General features: G+C 40.3%; 1 protein-coding gene across 2 annotated transcripts in view; it reads right to left on the bottom strand.

Moving 5' to 3' along the window:
- Positions 1-14,227, bottom strand: part of cdc42bpb (CDC42 binding protein kinase beta (DMPK-like)) — a 68,449-nt gene that overhangs the window by 9,526 nt on the left and 44,696 nt on the right. The window contains exons 12-23 of one of the 2 annotated variants that reach the window (XM_053675536.1): positions 13,540-13,782; positions 11,327-11,437; positions 9,930-10,177; positions 8,268-8,373; positions 8,037-8,161; positions 7,790-7,895; positions 4,392-4,540; positions 3,503-3,600; positions 3,203-3,282; positions 2,372-2,422; positions 951-1,034; positions 52-129 (exon numbers count right to left, since the gene is read on the bottom strand). In XM_053675536.1, coding sequence (XP_053531511.1) covers positions 52-129; positions 951-1,034; positions 2,372-2,422; positions 3,203-3,282; positions 3,503-3,600; positions 4,392-4,540; positions 7,790-7,895; positions 8,037-8,161; positions 8,268-8,373; positions 9,930-10,177; positions 11,327-11,437; positions 13,540-13,782 — 1,479 coding nt within the window. The remainder of the gene's footprint in view (positions 1-51; positions 130-950; positions 1,035-2,371; positions 2,423-3,202; positions 3,283-3,502; positions 3,601-4,391; positions 4,541-7,789; positions 7,896-8,036; positions 8,162-8,267; positions 8,374-9,929; positions 10,178-11,326; positions 11,438-13,539; positions 13,783-14,227) is intronic. The other variant, XM_017456133.3, reaches the window with a different exon arrangement.

Genomic DNA, 14,227 nt, shown 5'->3' with positions numbered 1-14,227 from the left:
ACACTGTTTTGTGTAGAGTTAGCAGAAACATGCCCTGATAAACTGCTGTACCTTTGGTGCTGTGAGCAATGATGACTGGTAAGCTGGAGATGGGGTGGTTGGAGTGGTTGCAGGCAGCTTTACGGGCTCCTGAAAAGGATAGGATATGCAAATATTTACTAGCAGTATATACTCATCTGACTAAGATAGGTGATGATAAAATTGCGAACAGTTAGCACTTTGTTCCACATATAACATACACATACAACTACCAGGAGTATATGAGAAAAAATATTGAATTTTTAAACGATTTAACATTAAGAGTAATCATTTAAAAAAGGCTATCTTCAAAACGAGTTGAGCCTAACCAGTGTAATGTAATTTTTTTGTTGCTACCGTGTCATCATATCACGTCAAATTCTACACTACATTAAGTTATGAGAAAACATTTAAACCAAGGGGTTCTCAAAGAATCATAATCCAGCTATTCAAATATTAGACTCATTATGCAAACGTGTACAATATTTATTTCAATATTGATTGGAGCCATTATTTTATACCTGATCTTTCCACTGATACAACACATTAGTTCCAAGTTGACTTTATTTATAGGGCAATTTGTTTTTGTTATTTACGCTTTTAATTAAATGCATTTAATTTGAGTAACCAGTCAAAAAACGCTAAGAACTTTAAGCACTTAATAGTAAATATAATAACTGATAATGGTGGGTCGTCATTTCAATCACTGTAATTAACTAACTAACTAAATAAAAGCACGGACCCCCTGCTGCTGCTCCACAGATCCCTGGAGGTCCACAGGCACTAATCTGAGAACCCTTTTTCTATGCAATACTTACAAAGTATCTCACAAATAAGTGAAATACTGATGGCTTGCTAATGTAGACTTCGGTCTAAGACAGGAACTGAACACAAAGCTGGAATGTTTGAGGAAGTATAAGGTGGACACTCACATCCTGCTCTGAAGCTGCTGAGGGTGAGGGAGAGGGAGCGTCTGTTTTCTGAGGCGTGGCATCAGCCTCACTGACTGAGCTAGTCTGGAGAGGGGAGAGAAGTAGTACAGTGTTTCTCTAGGCTGGTGTTTAGGTGTTAAATAAGGCATAGAAATGTCCAATTTGTTAAAAACAATGGGACAACAGTCACCTGGACAAAGATTAATCCAAAAAAGAAATATGAACAACTGTGTGTACATTAGTCCAGGACTGGACTCTGATCCAGGTTTGGGAAACGTTCCTGACAAGTATGACTTGCTTTCGATAAGAATATACTAAATACATTTTCCCTTAAAATACACACTAATAATAATATTCTAATCACAATGAAGTCCCAGACTTTACACGTCCATGGCCTCAAACTAACAATTAACGAAGCAATATTTTTTCAATATCAAGCCGTTTTATTGAGTACAGTCATGATTATAGAAAACTACCTTATCCTACATGAGTACTCAATACTACATGTTGATATGAGCCACGAAGTTTAAAATTAATCAGAAATGTTCAAGTGTGCCGCGTTACAAAACCATTTTAAAAACACCTTTAACTGCACAGGACAAATGATGCCAGTATTATACTTACAAAACTATGAATGCGGTGAGCGTTTAAAGCATGGTAATCATACAGCAGATCCAAGTCTTTTCATAGTTAATAAAGACAGACAAATGATTGAACACAAAGATAATCTGGAAGTTATTCTGATTATTTAGGTGTTATTGTACAGTCTAAATATCTACATTGTTAAAACTGGACTGATAATATCCATTTAATTTTTTATTGGTTGAGTACTAGGGATCATCAATATTCTTACAAAAAAAAAACCCTATCAAAACAAACAAACAAACAACAAACCCACCCCCACAATTCAAACACATGATTTCCTCAGTTCATAAATCATTCTGTATTAAACAAGTTTAATGAATTCCTAATCATGAGATAGCATGACCCGCAGTATGAATATGCAATCTAGACTAATGAGGTGTGATATTAGCCTTTTAAGAGGTTAGATTAGATACAAATTGGTGGTTAATCCAAACTCAAGGATGCTAAGCTCTATGTACCGACTTGCTAACCTTTAGCATCTAGAATTAGCTTGGCAGGGGTCTGGGATTGGGCAAATTACAACGGAGAAACATCGTCAGCAGACAAAAACATGTTCCAAATCCTAGGATTCCTAGGATGCTTAAATTGTGTAATCTTCTATAAATAAAACTCAATCAAAAGCATTTGAATTAAAGAGACTTCCAAATGTGTTTATATCTAATAAACTAGAAAGTATTTAATAATACTGAGGCACTCCACTTTTTGTCTGCTGACTGCTCCTCTCCAGTAGGGGTTAAAGGTAACCGAGGGGTAGGGGCTCTGAGCAGCCAACTTACTTCATCCCAAAATGCTAGCAGAGAGGATGCAGATGAGGAAGAGACAGAGTCCTTTTTGGGGGAAGGGACAAACATAAAATTACAGATCATACAGCCTTTTTCGGTTATTCTGACTCACCACGGTTTGTGTTATTGATTCATAACTGCTCTAAATTGTAACCCAGATATCAAGTCTGTCCCCCGCCAAAAATACCAGGCTTCTTAAAATGAAGTTCTGATATCAGCCGCTGGCGTGTCAGAGTGAGAGCCGGCGGTAGTTTTAGACCAGTACAAGCTTCACAGTTATCCAGGCCCTCTTACTAGGTAATCATTAGAGCATGTGAAGGTCTTGGCTGAGAAGAAAAGTTCTTTTTATGGTCATGGTCAGCTGTAGGCTCTCACTTTGTGTCTGTAAGCCTTGTGTAAGTGTGTAATGAGACAATGTATGGTCATCAGCTACTCCCACAGGATAGACGCTGCCTGCTGTATCGCATGGCCAAGACAGGCAACTGGAGCCTGAGTGCCTCTAGGGGAAAGTATCTCAAATTTATCCAGCCTTACTTTTAAAATTCCATCGTACAGATTGTGTAATCCAGAGCATCAAAACTATTTATTTACATTTTCATTCTGACACCAACTCAATGATCAATCAACTGGTTAACCAACCGAGAATGTCAGTGTAAACTACACTATTTCTTTTGAACTGAGGTATTATTAATAGCATCAAAGCCAGGTGGCTGAAGGTCATTATTATGACTGTATAAACAGAGGGAAAGCTTGTTAAGACTGGATAATGCACAAGCAGATAGACAGATGCTACAAGAGAAGGAAAAAAAAAAAAACCCAACTCACTCTGAATGTAAGGTCATGGGCCAGGGGAGAAGTGTTGAAGTATGCAAAGATGGAGTCCTGGAAGTCTGGAAGTTTGAGACCTGCAGTGGAGCAAAAGAAAACCATTTACAAGAATGTCAACTCAAATTTGCATGTTCAAATATAAATGTTACATTATAGTGTAAACAATACACTATATGGCAATGTGCCAAAGTAAATATCTTCCAGTAAATGATTAGATACAATCATTCGGCGGAAGATGATGAGAGTAGCAGCTGTTGCTTCTAAAACAATAGCAGGAACTGTGCTATAACGGATCACCTCGGTCAGAACGTGTGCGGCTCTCCTCCAGGTCTTTCTTCATGCTTTCCAGCTGCTCTTCCAACTCCCTGTTCCTCACGTCTGAATCTTTCAGTTTGCTACAATACAGAGTAAGGCCTCAGAGGTGAGAGAAACACAAAAGCTGTACAATACAAAAAAAAAGAAAAGAAATACAAAAATACTGCTTTTAATTACATTTATTTCTTAAAGCGCACCTGTTATGGTTTTGAAACATGGCTAATTTAGTTTTAAAGGTCTCATACAATAGATTTACATGCATCCAAGATCAAGAAACACTTTAATGTGCTCATAATTTAAACTGCAGCATTACCTTTTCCCCCCAGTGTCACAAACGACTCGTTCAATGATCCGTTTTAAAGGATTCAGTCTAAACTCCTCCTTTCAGAGAGCATACTCGGCTCTGATTGGTCAGATGTCCCAGTCTGTTGTGATTGGTCTACCGCTGTTAGACATTTTCAAAAAGGAAACGCCCACTACCATAACAAGTTTCAGCTCTGTCTGTTCGCGAGCAGCCAATGAAGACCAGAGGCGGGGCTTTTTGTTACAAACCTACGTAGGTTAGTACAGGAAGTAAGTCTGGAATCACTAACGACTCGTTTCAGGTATTCAGAATCGGTTCCTTCTTTTGGGAGTCAATAAACCCGTTTGTCATGCGCTTTGATTTTTCAAACTTTGCAGACGTTTTTACATTCACAAACAGCCATATAACACACTTCATGAAAGGTAATATTTGAAAAACCATAATAGGTGCACTTTAACCTTTAAAAGAAACTGTGTTATGTTTATATTGCATATGAGCTTTCGAGAGAGCATGTGATTGCACAGATTTCTGGTTGCAGAACAATACAGCAAAGCTGAAAGCACTGACCTCTCGAAGGAGATGTTGGCAGCCTTGACTTTGCGCAGCTCTTCCTGGACCAGTTGCTTGGCTCTTATCTCAGCATCCAGAGCTGACTGCAGCTCTAAACGAGCAGACATGTCCAGCTTCTGACTGCGACGCACCTTCCACAGGGGATCCTGCTTCCAGAAGGACAACGTTCATCAGCTCTACGAGGATCAACTTTAAGCAAACTGTGTGTTTATCTATTTGTTTTCATCCAATCAGTCTCTCTAAATTAGCTATTATTACAGAAACTAGAATGTGTCACAACAAGAGCAATAACTTAAATATGTAATATAGAAAATGAAATCAACACCTTCTGACCAACCAGATTTGGGAATTCAAAGAGGTATATTCCATAGTATCAACTACTCAAAAAATTAATCAACTTTTCAAATGAACCCATCTAATGTTTAATATCTGACATTTGGGTTGTGCATGCAGGAAGCTGCAACATGCATGTGAAGCATATAAATATAATGCCTGAAATTCAAGTCACGCATGACTGAATTCAAATACAAATTATTAGCTATGTTGAGAGAGAGAGAGAGAGAGAGAGAGAGAGAGAAATATCTCTCCTAGGTCTCACTAATGTTACACTGGTACTTCAAACACTACTGTGAGCATATTTTGCCAGGATGACTCCACAGCTGATGGAAAGCAGTGAATGGTCAAGTACTGCCCTTTAAGAATAAAAAAGCCATAACAAAGTCTCAGCTTACAGTGCAGACACATTCCTCAATATCATGCACGTTATACTGAATTCAGTGTACTAATCTCAAGTTGTAACTCAGTAACACAGGATGTACAACACAAACAAAAACATTTTCCATAGGTCATATCTGAAACGAAACATTTAGATAATGTGTGTTCAGACCACCTGATCCAATGTGAAAAACTTAGAGGCAAAACTATTGGAATCAATATGCTGGTTGCAGTATATGCAATATTGCCTCAATATTTACAATAAACACTGATTTTGGCAAAACTTGGAAGGCTGAATTGTCAGAATTATCAGAACTGAACTGTCTATCAGTAAAGTCTGATGCCAAGTGTACTGCATGTGTGTGTGTTACTCTTTCTTTCCACACCTGGCAGTCCAAGTGAAGAAGGCCTTTACTCCCACTTTTTTTTTCGAATAAAACCATCATTTTCAAAATATCAAATTGCTTTACATTGCTCCCAATCTAAAACGCAATGCCATTGAATGATAAGTTGTTTTAAACGTCACATCGGATCACTGATCGCATATCCAAATGCCCATTGCATTTCCTTGGAAAGAGAGTTCCAAGTCTCCTACAGTCAATAGATAAGTGCTGGGAATGAGCAGGAGACACACTGATCCCAGAGCATTAAGCATTCAGCAATGGAACATAAAACATTCATCTGCCTTTGCGTAGTCCTCTAAATAAGAAAAGGTCTAATTTGAGAGTTAGTCAAAACTGAAGAGGAAGCATGGACAGATGAATAACAATAGCAATGAAAGCAGCCCTCCTTCCTCTCGGTTCCGAGTCGATCCGCATTGCCATGACGTTTGATGGCTGCACTCACCCGCTTTGTGCTCCGAGGAGCCACCAAAGACTTCTGGTTAGGGGTGCTCAATCCAGACCCTTGCTAGGTTAACAAGTAAGAAAACAGCGCTTCACAGATCTGTTACATTTTCTAGAAGACAATGGGAACAACTCCAACATCTGTATAAACATTTTCCTTTAAAGAAGGCAAAAACATCCCTTGAACTGCTGTAGACACTTAAAGTGCACTGTTCAATATCTACTACACAAAACACTCACTGAACACTTTATTAGAAACACAATACTAATACTGGGTACGGCCTCCGTTTGCCCTCAAAACAGCCTCAATTCTTCATGGCATGGATTCCACAAGAAGTTGGAAACATTTCTTTGAGATTATGCTCCACGTTGACATAATTGCATCATGCAGATTTTTCAGGTGCACTTTCCCTGCTGTGAATCTTCAGTTCTACCACATATACTGGTGTTCTACTGGATTCAGATCTGGAGACTGGGAACGCCACTGAAGAACCCTGAACTCTGTCATGTTCATGAAACCAGTTTGAGATTATTTTGTATTGCGTTCTGGTGCATTTTCATGCTGGAAGTAGCCATTAGAAGATGGTAAATTGTGTCCATGAAGGGATGCACCTGGTCAGCAACAATATTCAAAAAGGCTGTGGAATTCAAGCGATAATTGATTTGTATTAACGGGCCCAAAGTGTGCTAAGAAAACATTCCCCACTGCATTACACCACCTCCACCAGCCAGGCCTGTTAACACAAGGCAGGTCGGGTCCATGGATTCATGCCATTGGCTCCAAATTCTGATCCTACTTTCTGTGGCCTCAGCAGAAATCAAGATTCATCAGACCAGGCTACGTTTTTCCAGTCTTCAACTGTCCGGTTTTGGCGAGTCTGTGCCCACTGCAGCCTTAGCTTTCGGTTCTTCGCTGACGAAGAGGAACCCAATGTGGCCTTCTGCTGTTTTAGCCCATTTTCTATTGACCTCTCTTAACAACAAGGTGTTTCCGTCTGCAGAACTGCCTCTCACTGCACTATTGAGTAAACTCTAGAAACTGTTGTGTGTGTGTGTGAAAATCCCAAGAGATCAGCAGGTATAGAAATGCGCAGCCCGTCTGGCACTTACAATCCTGCTATGGTCAAAATCACTGAGATCACATTTTCCCCTCATTCTTATAGTTGATGTGAACATTACCTGAAGCTGCTGGCCCTTACCTGCATGATTTTATACACTGCACCCAGACGATTGGCTGATTAGATGACTGCATGAATAAGTGGGTGTACAGGTGTTCCTAATAAAGTGATTGGTGAGTGTATATATGAATTTAACTTTCATTAGATTGACAGCTATCAAAGTAGATGGTAAAAAAATGGCTCTCATATATAACATGCCCTTAGCCTCATTAATGAAGGATCCCAAATCAAACGTGATCTCCGTCCACACCCACAACAGCAACGTGTCACTTCCGTCAATCACTTTCCATTAGGATTGCCATTTTTAGGTGTGTAGGCTACGTGACCTGCTTTTAATTATAATCAGCAGTGCACCATTACTGTGTTATGGCTCAGAGGAGTTAGAGAGAGAGAGAGAGAGAGAGAGAGAGAGAGAGAGAGAGAGAGAGAGAGAGAGAGAGAGATACAAGGATGTGAAATAGAAGACAGAAAAAAATAAAAGTGTAGGAGGAAATAAGAAAAAGAGGCAGTGCCTGTGCAACTAAACTTAACATTAACTGAGCATTGATTCGTGTTCAGATGCAGGATTTTATACAGCGTAAACTGTTAAATTAAGTACAGGTTGCAGAAAGCCTGAATAATGCAAGGTTACTAAAATGGAGCAGAAATGAGGTCGTACCAGATGTCTGGATCCCAGGCTGGAGCTGCGCAGTGACTCTAGCTCCTCAGTCATCTTCGAGGCTAGCGCTTGCAGGTAGCCACGTGCATCCTTCTCATCACTCACCCTGCATGACGAACACATACAGACCAACATAGTACGCACATTTTCAGGATTTAGCAGACATGATACAGATATAATTACAGGTGGAAAGCTTTAAACGTGAATAGAGGTAGAACAACAAATGCCTGGTATACAACTTCCTCACCACTGAATGATCTCAGCGATCTGTGCCTCCCAGTGTGCAACACTCTCCTTCTTTGAGGCCAAGTCCTGCAACTCGTCCTCCAGCTGTCTGTTCTGGGTTGTTAGTTTGTCCACAAATGTGCATAGCTGGAGAGAATTGATACAGGAATCATGGGTCAGTGCTTAGACCTGACCAGAAACGTCTTAGTACCATTACTCTTGGATACAAAAAAAAACCCTTATTACCACGTACCCTGTCTGTTTCTGAAGTCAGCTTGCGGTTCTCCTCGGTCAGCAGGCTCCGTTCACGCTCAAATTTCTCTTTTAGAGAACCCAGAGCCTCGTCCATCTCCATTTGCCTGTCAAATATAGAAGATGTAAACCTACACGCAGGAACTTTTCTACTTATTCAGTGCAGCATTGTAGCGGTAAGAGACTAGTTTTAATACAGAGTGTGAGAACAGCTGAGCTTAGTGTGCAGATCAGAGAGCATGGTCATTAAAAGAGAAGGCAATGTGAAATGAACTGCATACACAAAGGTACCTTCGAGCAAGGATCAGAATGGGATACTCCCGTTTTTGTCAATCCGAATGAATTCAATCTGATTTGCAGATTCGGAAAGTACTGTTTATATGTACCCTAAACACTGCAATCCGAATCAAATATTCGTTTATGTATTATTACGTATAGTCCGAACAAAACATCTGTGCAAGCGTGTTCTAGCGTTTACATGGCTATTTTTTTCCCTATGTACCAAATTATTTCAGATCTACACCACCCCTTTCAATTTCATTTGGATCGATATCAATCCGATTACTAACGGATTAGTTGCTCGCATGTAAACGTTCCTAGTGAAGCTTCTGTGTGAGAAATCATATCAGTTTGGCAAGCACTGAGATATGCACTTCATTTCTTTTGCCCTCACTTGCTAAACTAGGGTTTACAATTTGCTCATGAGTCAAGTTAATTTTGGAGAGTTTAAGATGATGTCTTCACTTAACCAATCCCCTTTCTTCAGGTTACAGATACAGAAATACAAAATCTGACCTGAATCGAAGAATTCCCAAAAATGGTTGAGAGTTGGACGAGTGAACTACCAAGCTACTGATTTCATATTTAAAATTTAAAAGCAAACACAAGTGAACCAGAAAAATGCCACACCACATAAAACATTGTCTTATTTGACAAAAAATAGCATATGATAGAACACCTGACCAGCACATCTCTATGTGCCATTCAAAAACCGACATGTTTAAAACATGGAGTCGGTCCCCAAGGAAGGCTTTCCACTAGACTTTGGAACAGGATAGGGAATTAAATTCAGCCACAAGAGCATAAGTGAGCTGAAGCATTGAGGTCAGGTGAGGAGGCCTGGGGTGCAGTCAGCATTCCAGTTCATCCCAACGGTGTTTATTGAGGTTGAGGTCAGGGCTCTGTGCAGGACGCTCGAGTTCTTCCACACCGACCTCTGCAAACTGTGTGTTTAAAGAGCTTGCATTGTGCATAATGTCCCGTCATGCTGGAACAGGTTTTGTTGCAGAGATAGGGAAACCATCATGTTAAAACATACAGCTTCAGGAAGTATTGAGTATTGCTGTGATGTCCACATTTGTTTGGTCATATAGTGTATGTAATAGTAGTTAAACAAAATATGTGGCCTGTGGATGAATTCTGACAAAAAAAAAGGCTAACATACTGTATTTAGCAATGGAATGGAGACCCCCCCACCCACACATCTCAAATTAAAGTCTCAAAAATCAACCTGATTAAGGGCACACTGTTCTGCATGCTTGCTTCACTGCTCCATGCACATGAATATCTTTTTAGTATGCAAATTCACACCCTGTGTGGCACATGTTGGCCATCTAGGCACTCTCTATTAAAGATTTAAATGCCCCAGTTTTGGCACTCTTACCGTTCCTTGTTGGCTTTCTCCAACTTGTCCTTAAGCACAAGCAGCTCCTTCTGCAGGGAGACCTGCTGGCTCTCTGAATCGTGCAGCTCTTTGCGTAGGTTCTTTAGCTCGGTGCCATGGCAGGCATCACGCTTTACAAGCTCTTCCTCATAGAACAGTACCTTCTTATCCAGCTCAGACTTCACCTTTGTCAGCTCCTGCTGGGTCTCAGAGCTTACATTTGATGCTCGACCGGTGCCCTGCTTCACCTGACAGAGAGAACGAGAGGCATGGAGAATGTACATTTTAGAAAACTGTAGACATAGGAAATGGGACAGAACAGCATTCGCTCGGAATCTGCACTCGAAAACCATTCGTGTGCACCAGGTTTACGTGCACTGTAAAGCGAGCTGTCGAAAATCTCTGTTTGCCTGCGCACTACCAGCAATCCAAACCAATTATGTTGTGTGTATGAGAGGAGTGATACTTAGTGTCATATTTCAATAACAGACAGAAGCTGCTGTATCGAATCAGAGTGTAACCCGTAGCTGATCAACTCATCAAATGGTCATTTCACAAAAATGTAAAAAGTCCTGAAGTCTAAATTTCATGATATAAATTTGCTAGTGTGTGTTTTTAATCATTCCTAAATGACTCCTCGATAATCTGTTCTTATCGAGGAAAAAAAGCAAGAAAGAAATTTAACGTCCCTACTTCAAATTATTAGTGGGATACCTCTCCCACATCCCGCGCAACCATGAATTTATTTAATAAATCTATTAAAGTGTGCAATTTTAATTTACTTGCAGGACAGCTCTGATCAGTGTGTGTTTCTAAATGTGAAATTAATCATATTCCTATGCTTACATTCGCACTGAATAATCTGATCCACAATCTGTTTCTCATTTGGATATACACACACGTGATTTTTTTTAAATTCCCACTGAACTGTCTGTCTGATTATTAATGAATTATTGGCTGCATTTTATGTAGGGAACATAAAATAAATCTGATGTCAAAATAAAGGAGAAATGGTTATAAAAAAAAAATAAATAAAAAAAAAAATAAAAAGGACACTGATTTACAGGCACTAGTAGCACTCTCCAGCTGTATACCTCATTACCTCCCAACAAGAATAACTGACCAAAAAAATTCGAGAAAAACTGCTAAAAATAAACAGGCAGGATATCCCCCCCGTCTGGAGGACAGTACAAGGAGAAAGCAGGATGATGTGGGGAGGAAATGAGATAGAAGGTTAAATGTAAAATGAAACAGACCTAGAGGAAAGCAAAACTGACGAATAACGCCGGAGGTATATGAAATAAGAATAGGAACTGCGATCTGGGTGAAAAAAAACTAAATAAAACAAAGAGTGAAAAAAAAAATATGAAGAGACAGTATGTAGGATAATCTCTGACCTTTAGTGTCTCCAGCTCACTTTCCAGCTGTTTGGAGTAAACTTCACTGTGTTCTCGCAGCTTTCGCTCCTTAGAAGCTTCTGCACGAGCATCTTCCAGCTGAGCTTCCAGCTACAACACACACATGAGGAGTGAAAATGTCTGATTTAGCCTGATTTTCAGTAAGACACGTTCAGTGACGTACTACTGCTTGACATTTCAGGGAAGATTTCATCCGACAGTGATCTTCTGAAGCATGAAGAAGTGAAACACCACACTTAAAATACTGCTTTAACCTTGTCTAGTAATGGTTTATATGGCAAAACCTGATGAGTATAGTTTCACAAACGGCATAAATTAGGATAAAATGGGTTTTGGCCAAAAGGTTTTTTTCCTGCCTATAATATACAATTTTAAGTAAGCATAACTATAAGCAGCTAGTTTCACAAACAGGCTGGTAAAAACAACTGGCCTGCCTTAAGATGTCTAAAACCTGCTAGCTAAGTGTAATCCCCTCACACGGTAAATGTCAGGCTTTGATCAATTTGTTGGATATCTACGTGCTACAGCGAAACAAACGTAAGTAAGCTGAAATCAATTTCATTTTCATATAACAGCTGAGAAATATCTGCGATTCACCCATACCACAGTCGACTGGAATCTTTATTCAATTTCCTCCCGTTTCATTTTTAACCAGACTTTAAAAGTTCACGAACGATTATAAATAGCAGAAAGTATCAAAACATCAGCAGGTGAAGGGTTTTCCCAAATGACCACATACTAATATAAACTATACAAAAAGGAACAAGAGAGAAAATCCAAGTTGTGAATTTAACTTGTGTGAAAAATTGGAATATCAATTGCGAATAAAGCACCATCTTTCCAATATAATAAATCACTTGCGCTTCAGAGACAGCAGATGAAATGCTATCACAAACCTCATGTTATCATGTGATCAGAGACGGGCGCCTGACATTTGGGAGCGGAATCGTGCGAGTTCTGGGAGGTAATTATACCAAATCATTTTGATGATGGACTTTGGCTCAGGCATTTCAGTATGACACAAACAACACTTGAGATGCTGTGCAATGAGATTGGCCCACCGGTCAGTCCAGTTACGCGACCCACCGTGCCGCAGTTCCATTGCGCATTGCCATTGCGCTGTACAAGTTGGCCACATGCGCTGAATATCCAATCACATCAGCCAATTATCCAATCACATAATTTTTGATCCAACGTTTCCTCATTGTAGTTTTTGCATGTCCTCTTATCAAATACATTTTTTTTATTGACCTCAATTGAGCACATGTTTTTTTTTTAGACGCATTTTGGAGATTTTATTCACATCTGGTATTTTCATCCAGCGTTTTAATTATTTATTTATGCGATATCCCAAAACTCGCATTAAAATACGTGGATGTAAACATAGCTAACGTTAATGTCCAATCCACTACTTGTTATTGTGAGTAACACTGTAGTTGGTCAACATTGAGAAAACACAATGCTGTCAGAAATGAATATAATTTATCCCGATAAACACGTTATTATTATATCACCACCCTTAACCATGTCTAGATCTGAACAGTGCTACGTACTGAAATCAGTTGTGCACATGAAAGTGTGCGAGACATGCAGCATAAACTATTAAGCAAGAGAAACTAAAAGAAAGATGCATTGCGCTTGGGGGAAAAAAACTATGAGTGAGCGGAGTGTGTTCGCACTGAAGGCTCAGTGAGCAAAACATGTTCCCTCTCCTTCGTTCGAGCCAGTCAGCGCTACCCATCTGGCTCTGGTTAACCATGCAGGTCCACGGAGGGTCAGAGAGGAGGCCTACAGCCAGTAGGGGAGAGCTGAGACATTCCTGCTATCGCCCCCGGAGATCTGAGCCTGCTGACTTTAAGTAAGGCCAGGCTCCACTTTCTCCCTGCGCTTCTGTTGTGTCACTAAGGAACGTTAAAAATGCAGTGCATTCCTGAGCTGTTGTTTGGCAGTGTGCTGCCCCAGGGGAAGCACTGTGTTATGCCGAGTTATAAATATTGCAACACGAAACATGGCTTAAACTGACTGGCAAAAACACCAAAAAACCAAAACAAAACAACAACAAAAAACAAGATGGCACACAATCACCCTTGACATCTAATCTAACTAGATTAAAGGCATATACATTTACTTCGAGACACTTTCAGGACAAGACGAGGCAAGATCTTATTATGCACACGCTAGTCAGTCCTCACCTCTTTGCGGGCCTTCTCGGTCTTGCGGATGTCCTGTCGCATGCCGTCGAGCTTCTGCATGAGCACCTCCATCTCCTCCTCCTTGTCGCGAAGCTGTCGCGAGAGCCGCTGCTTGTGTGAGCGCAGCTCAGCCATGCGCTCGTTTAGCTCGGAGAACTCCTGCATGGCCAGCTTCCTCTGTTGGTGAGCGTCTTTCAGCTCCTTCGTCTGAGACTTCAGGCGCTCCAGAGACTCCACCAGTTGCTGGGGATGCAGACACAATATAAGTTGAGGAACGAGATGAAGAAAGAGAAAAGGAGGACAGGAGAGCCTGGTGGTGGTGGTGAAAGGAAGTAAAAAAAAAAAAAAACCAAACCCAACAGGATAGTGAAAAGAGTGAAGGAAGAATGGCTACAGAGAAACAAGATGTGAAAGTGAGAAAGAATGAGTAAGAGAAGAAAGTCGCCCAGGCTGCCTCAGAGAGTTGACTGAAAAGGAGGCTGAGTGAGAAATAGAAATTGTCAAGAGAATTGGGAGCTCTATGATAAAAGAGAAGGACGTGCTGCAGTTAATGAGTACATTATCTACCTACTGCAGCTTTGCTCTCAGACAAAAATGTGTTGTGAAGAATGTTCATCCGTCAAAATGCGGCAGCTGATGGTTTAGACTGGGTGCTTGAGTGGAGGAGCAGGACAAATCCAATTAGGTA

The sequence above is a fragment of the Ictalurus punctatus genome, chromosome 25, assembly GCF_001660625.3.
Source record: "Ictalurus punctatus breed USDA103 chromosome 25, Coco_2.0, whole genome shotgun sequence".
NCBI classification, from domain to species: Eukaryota; Metazoa; Chordata; class Actinopteri; order Siluriformes; family Ictaluridae; genus Ictalurus; species Ictalurus punctatus.
Note: the sequence above shows the minus strand (reverse complement) of the source record. Positions and strands in the feature narration are given on the sequence as shown.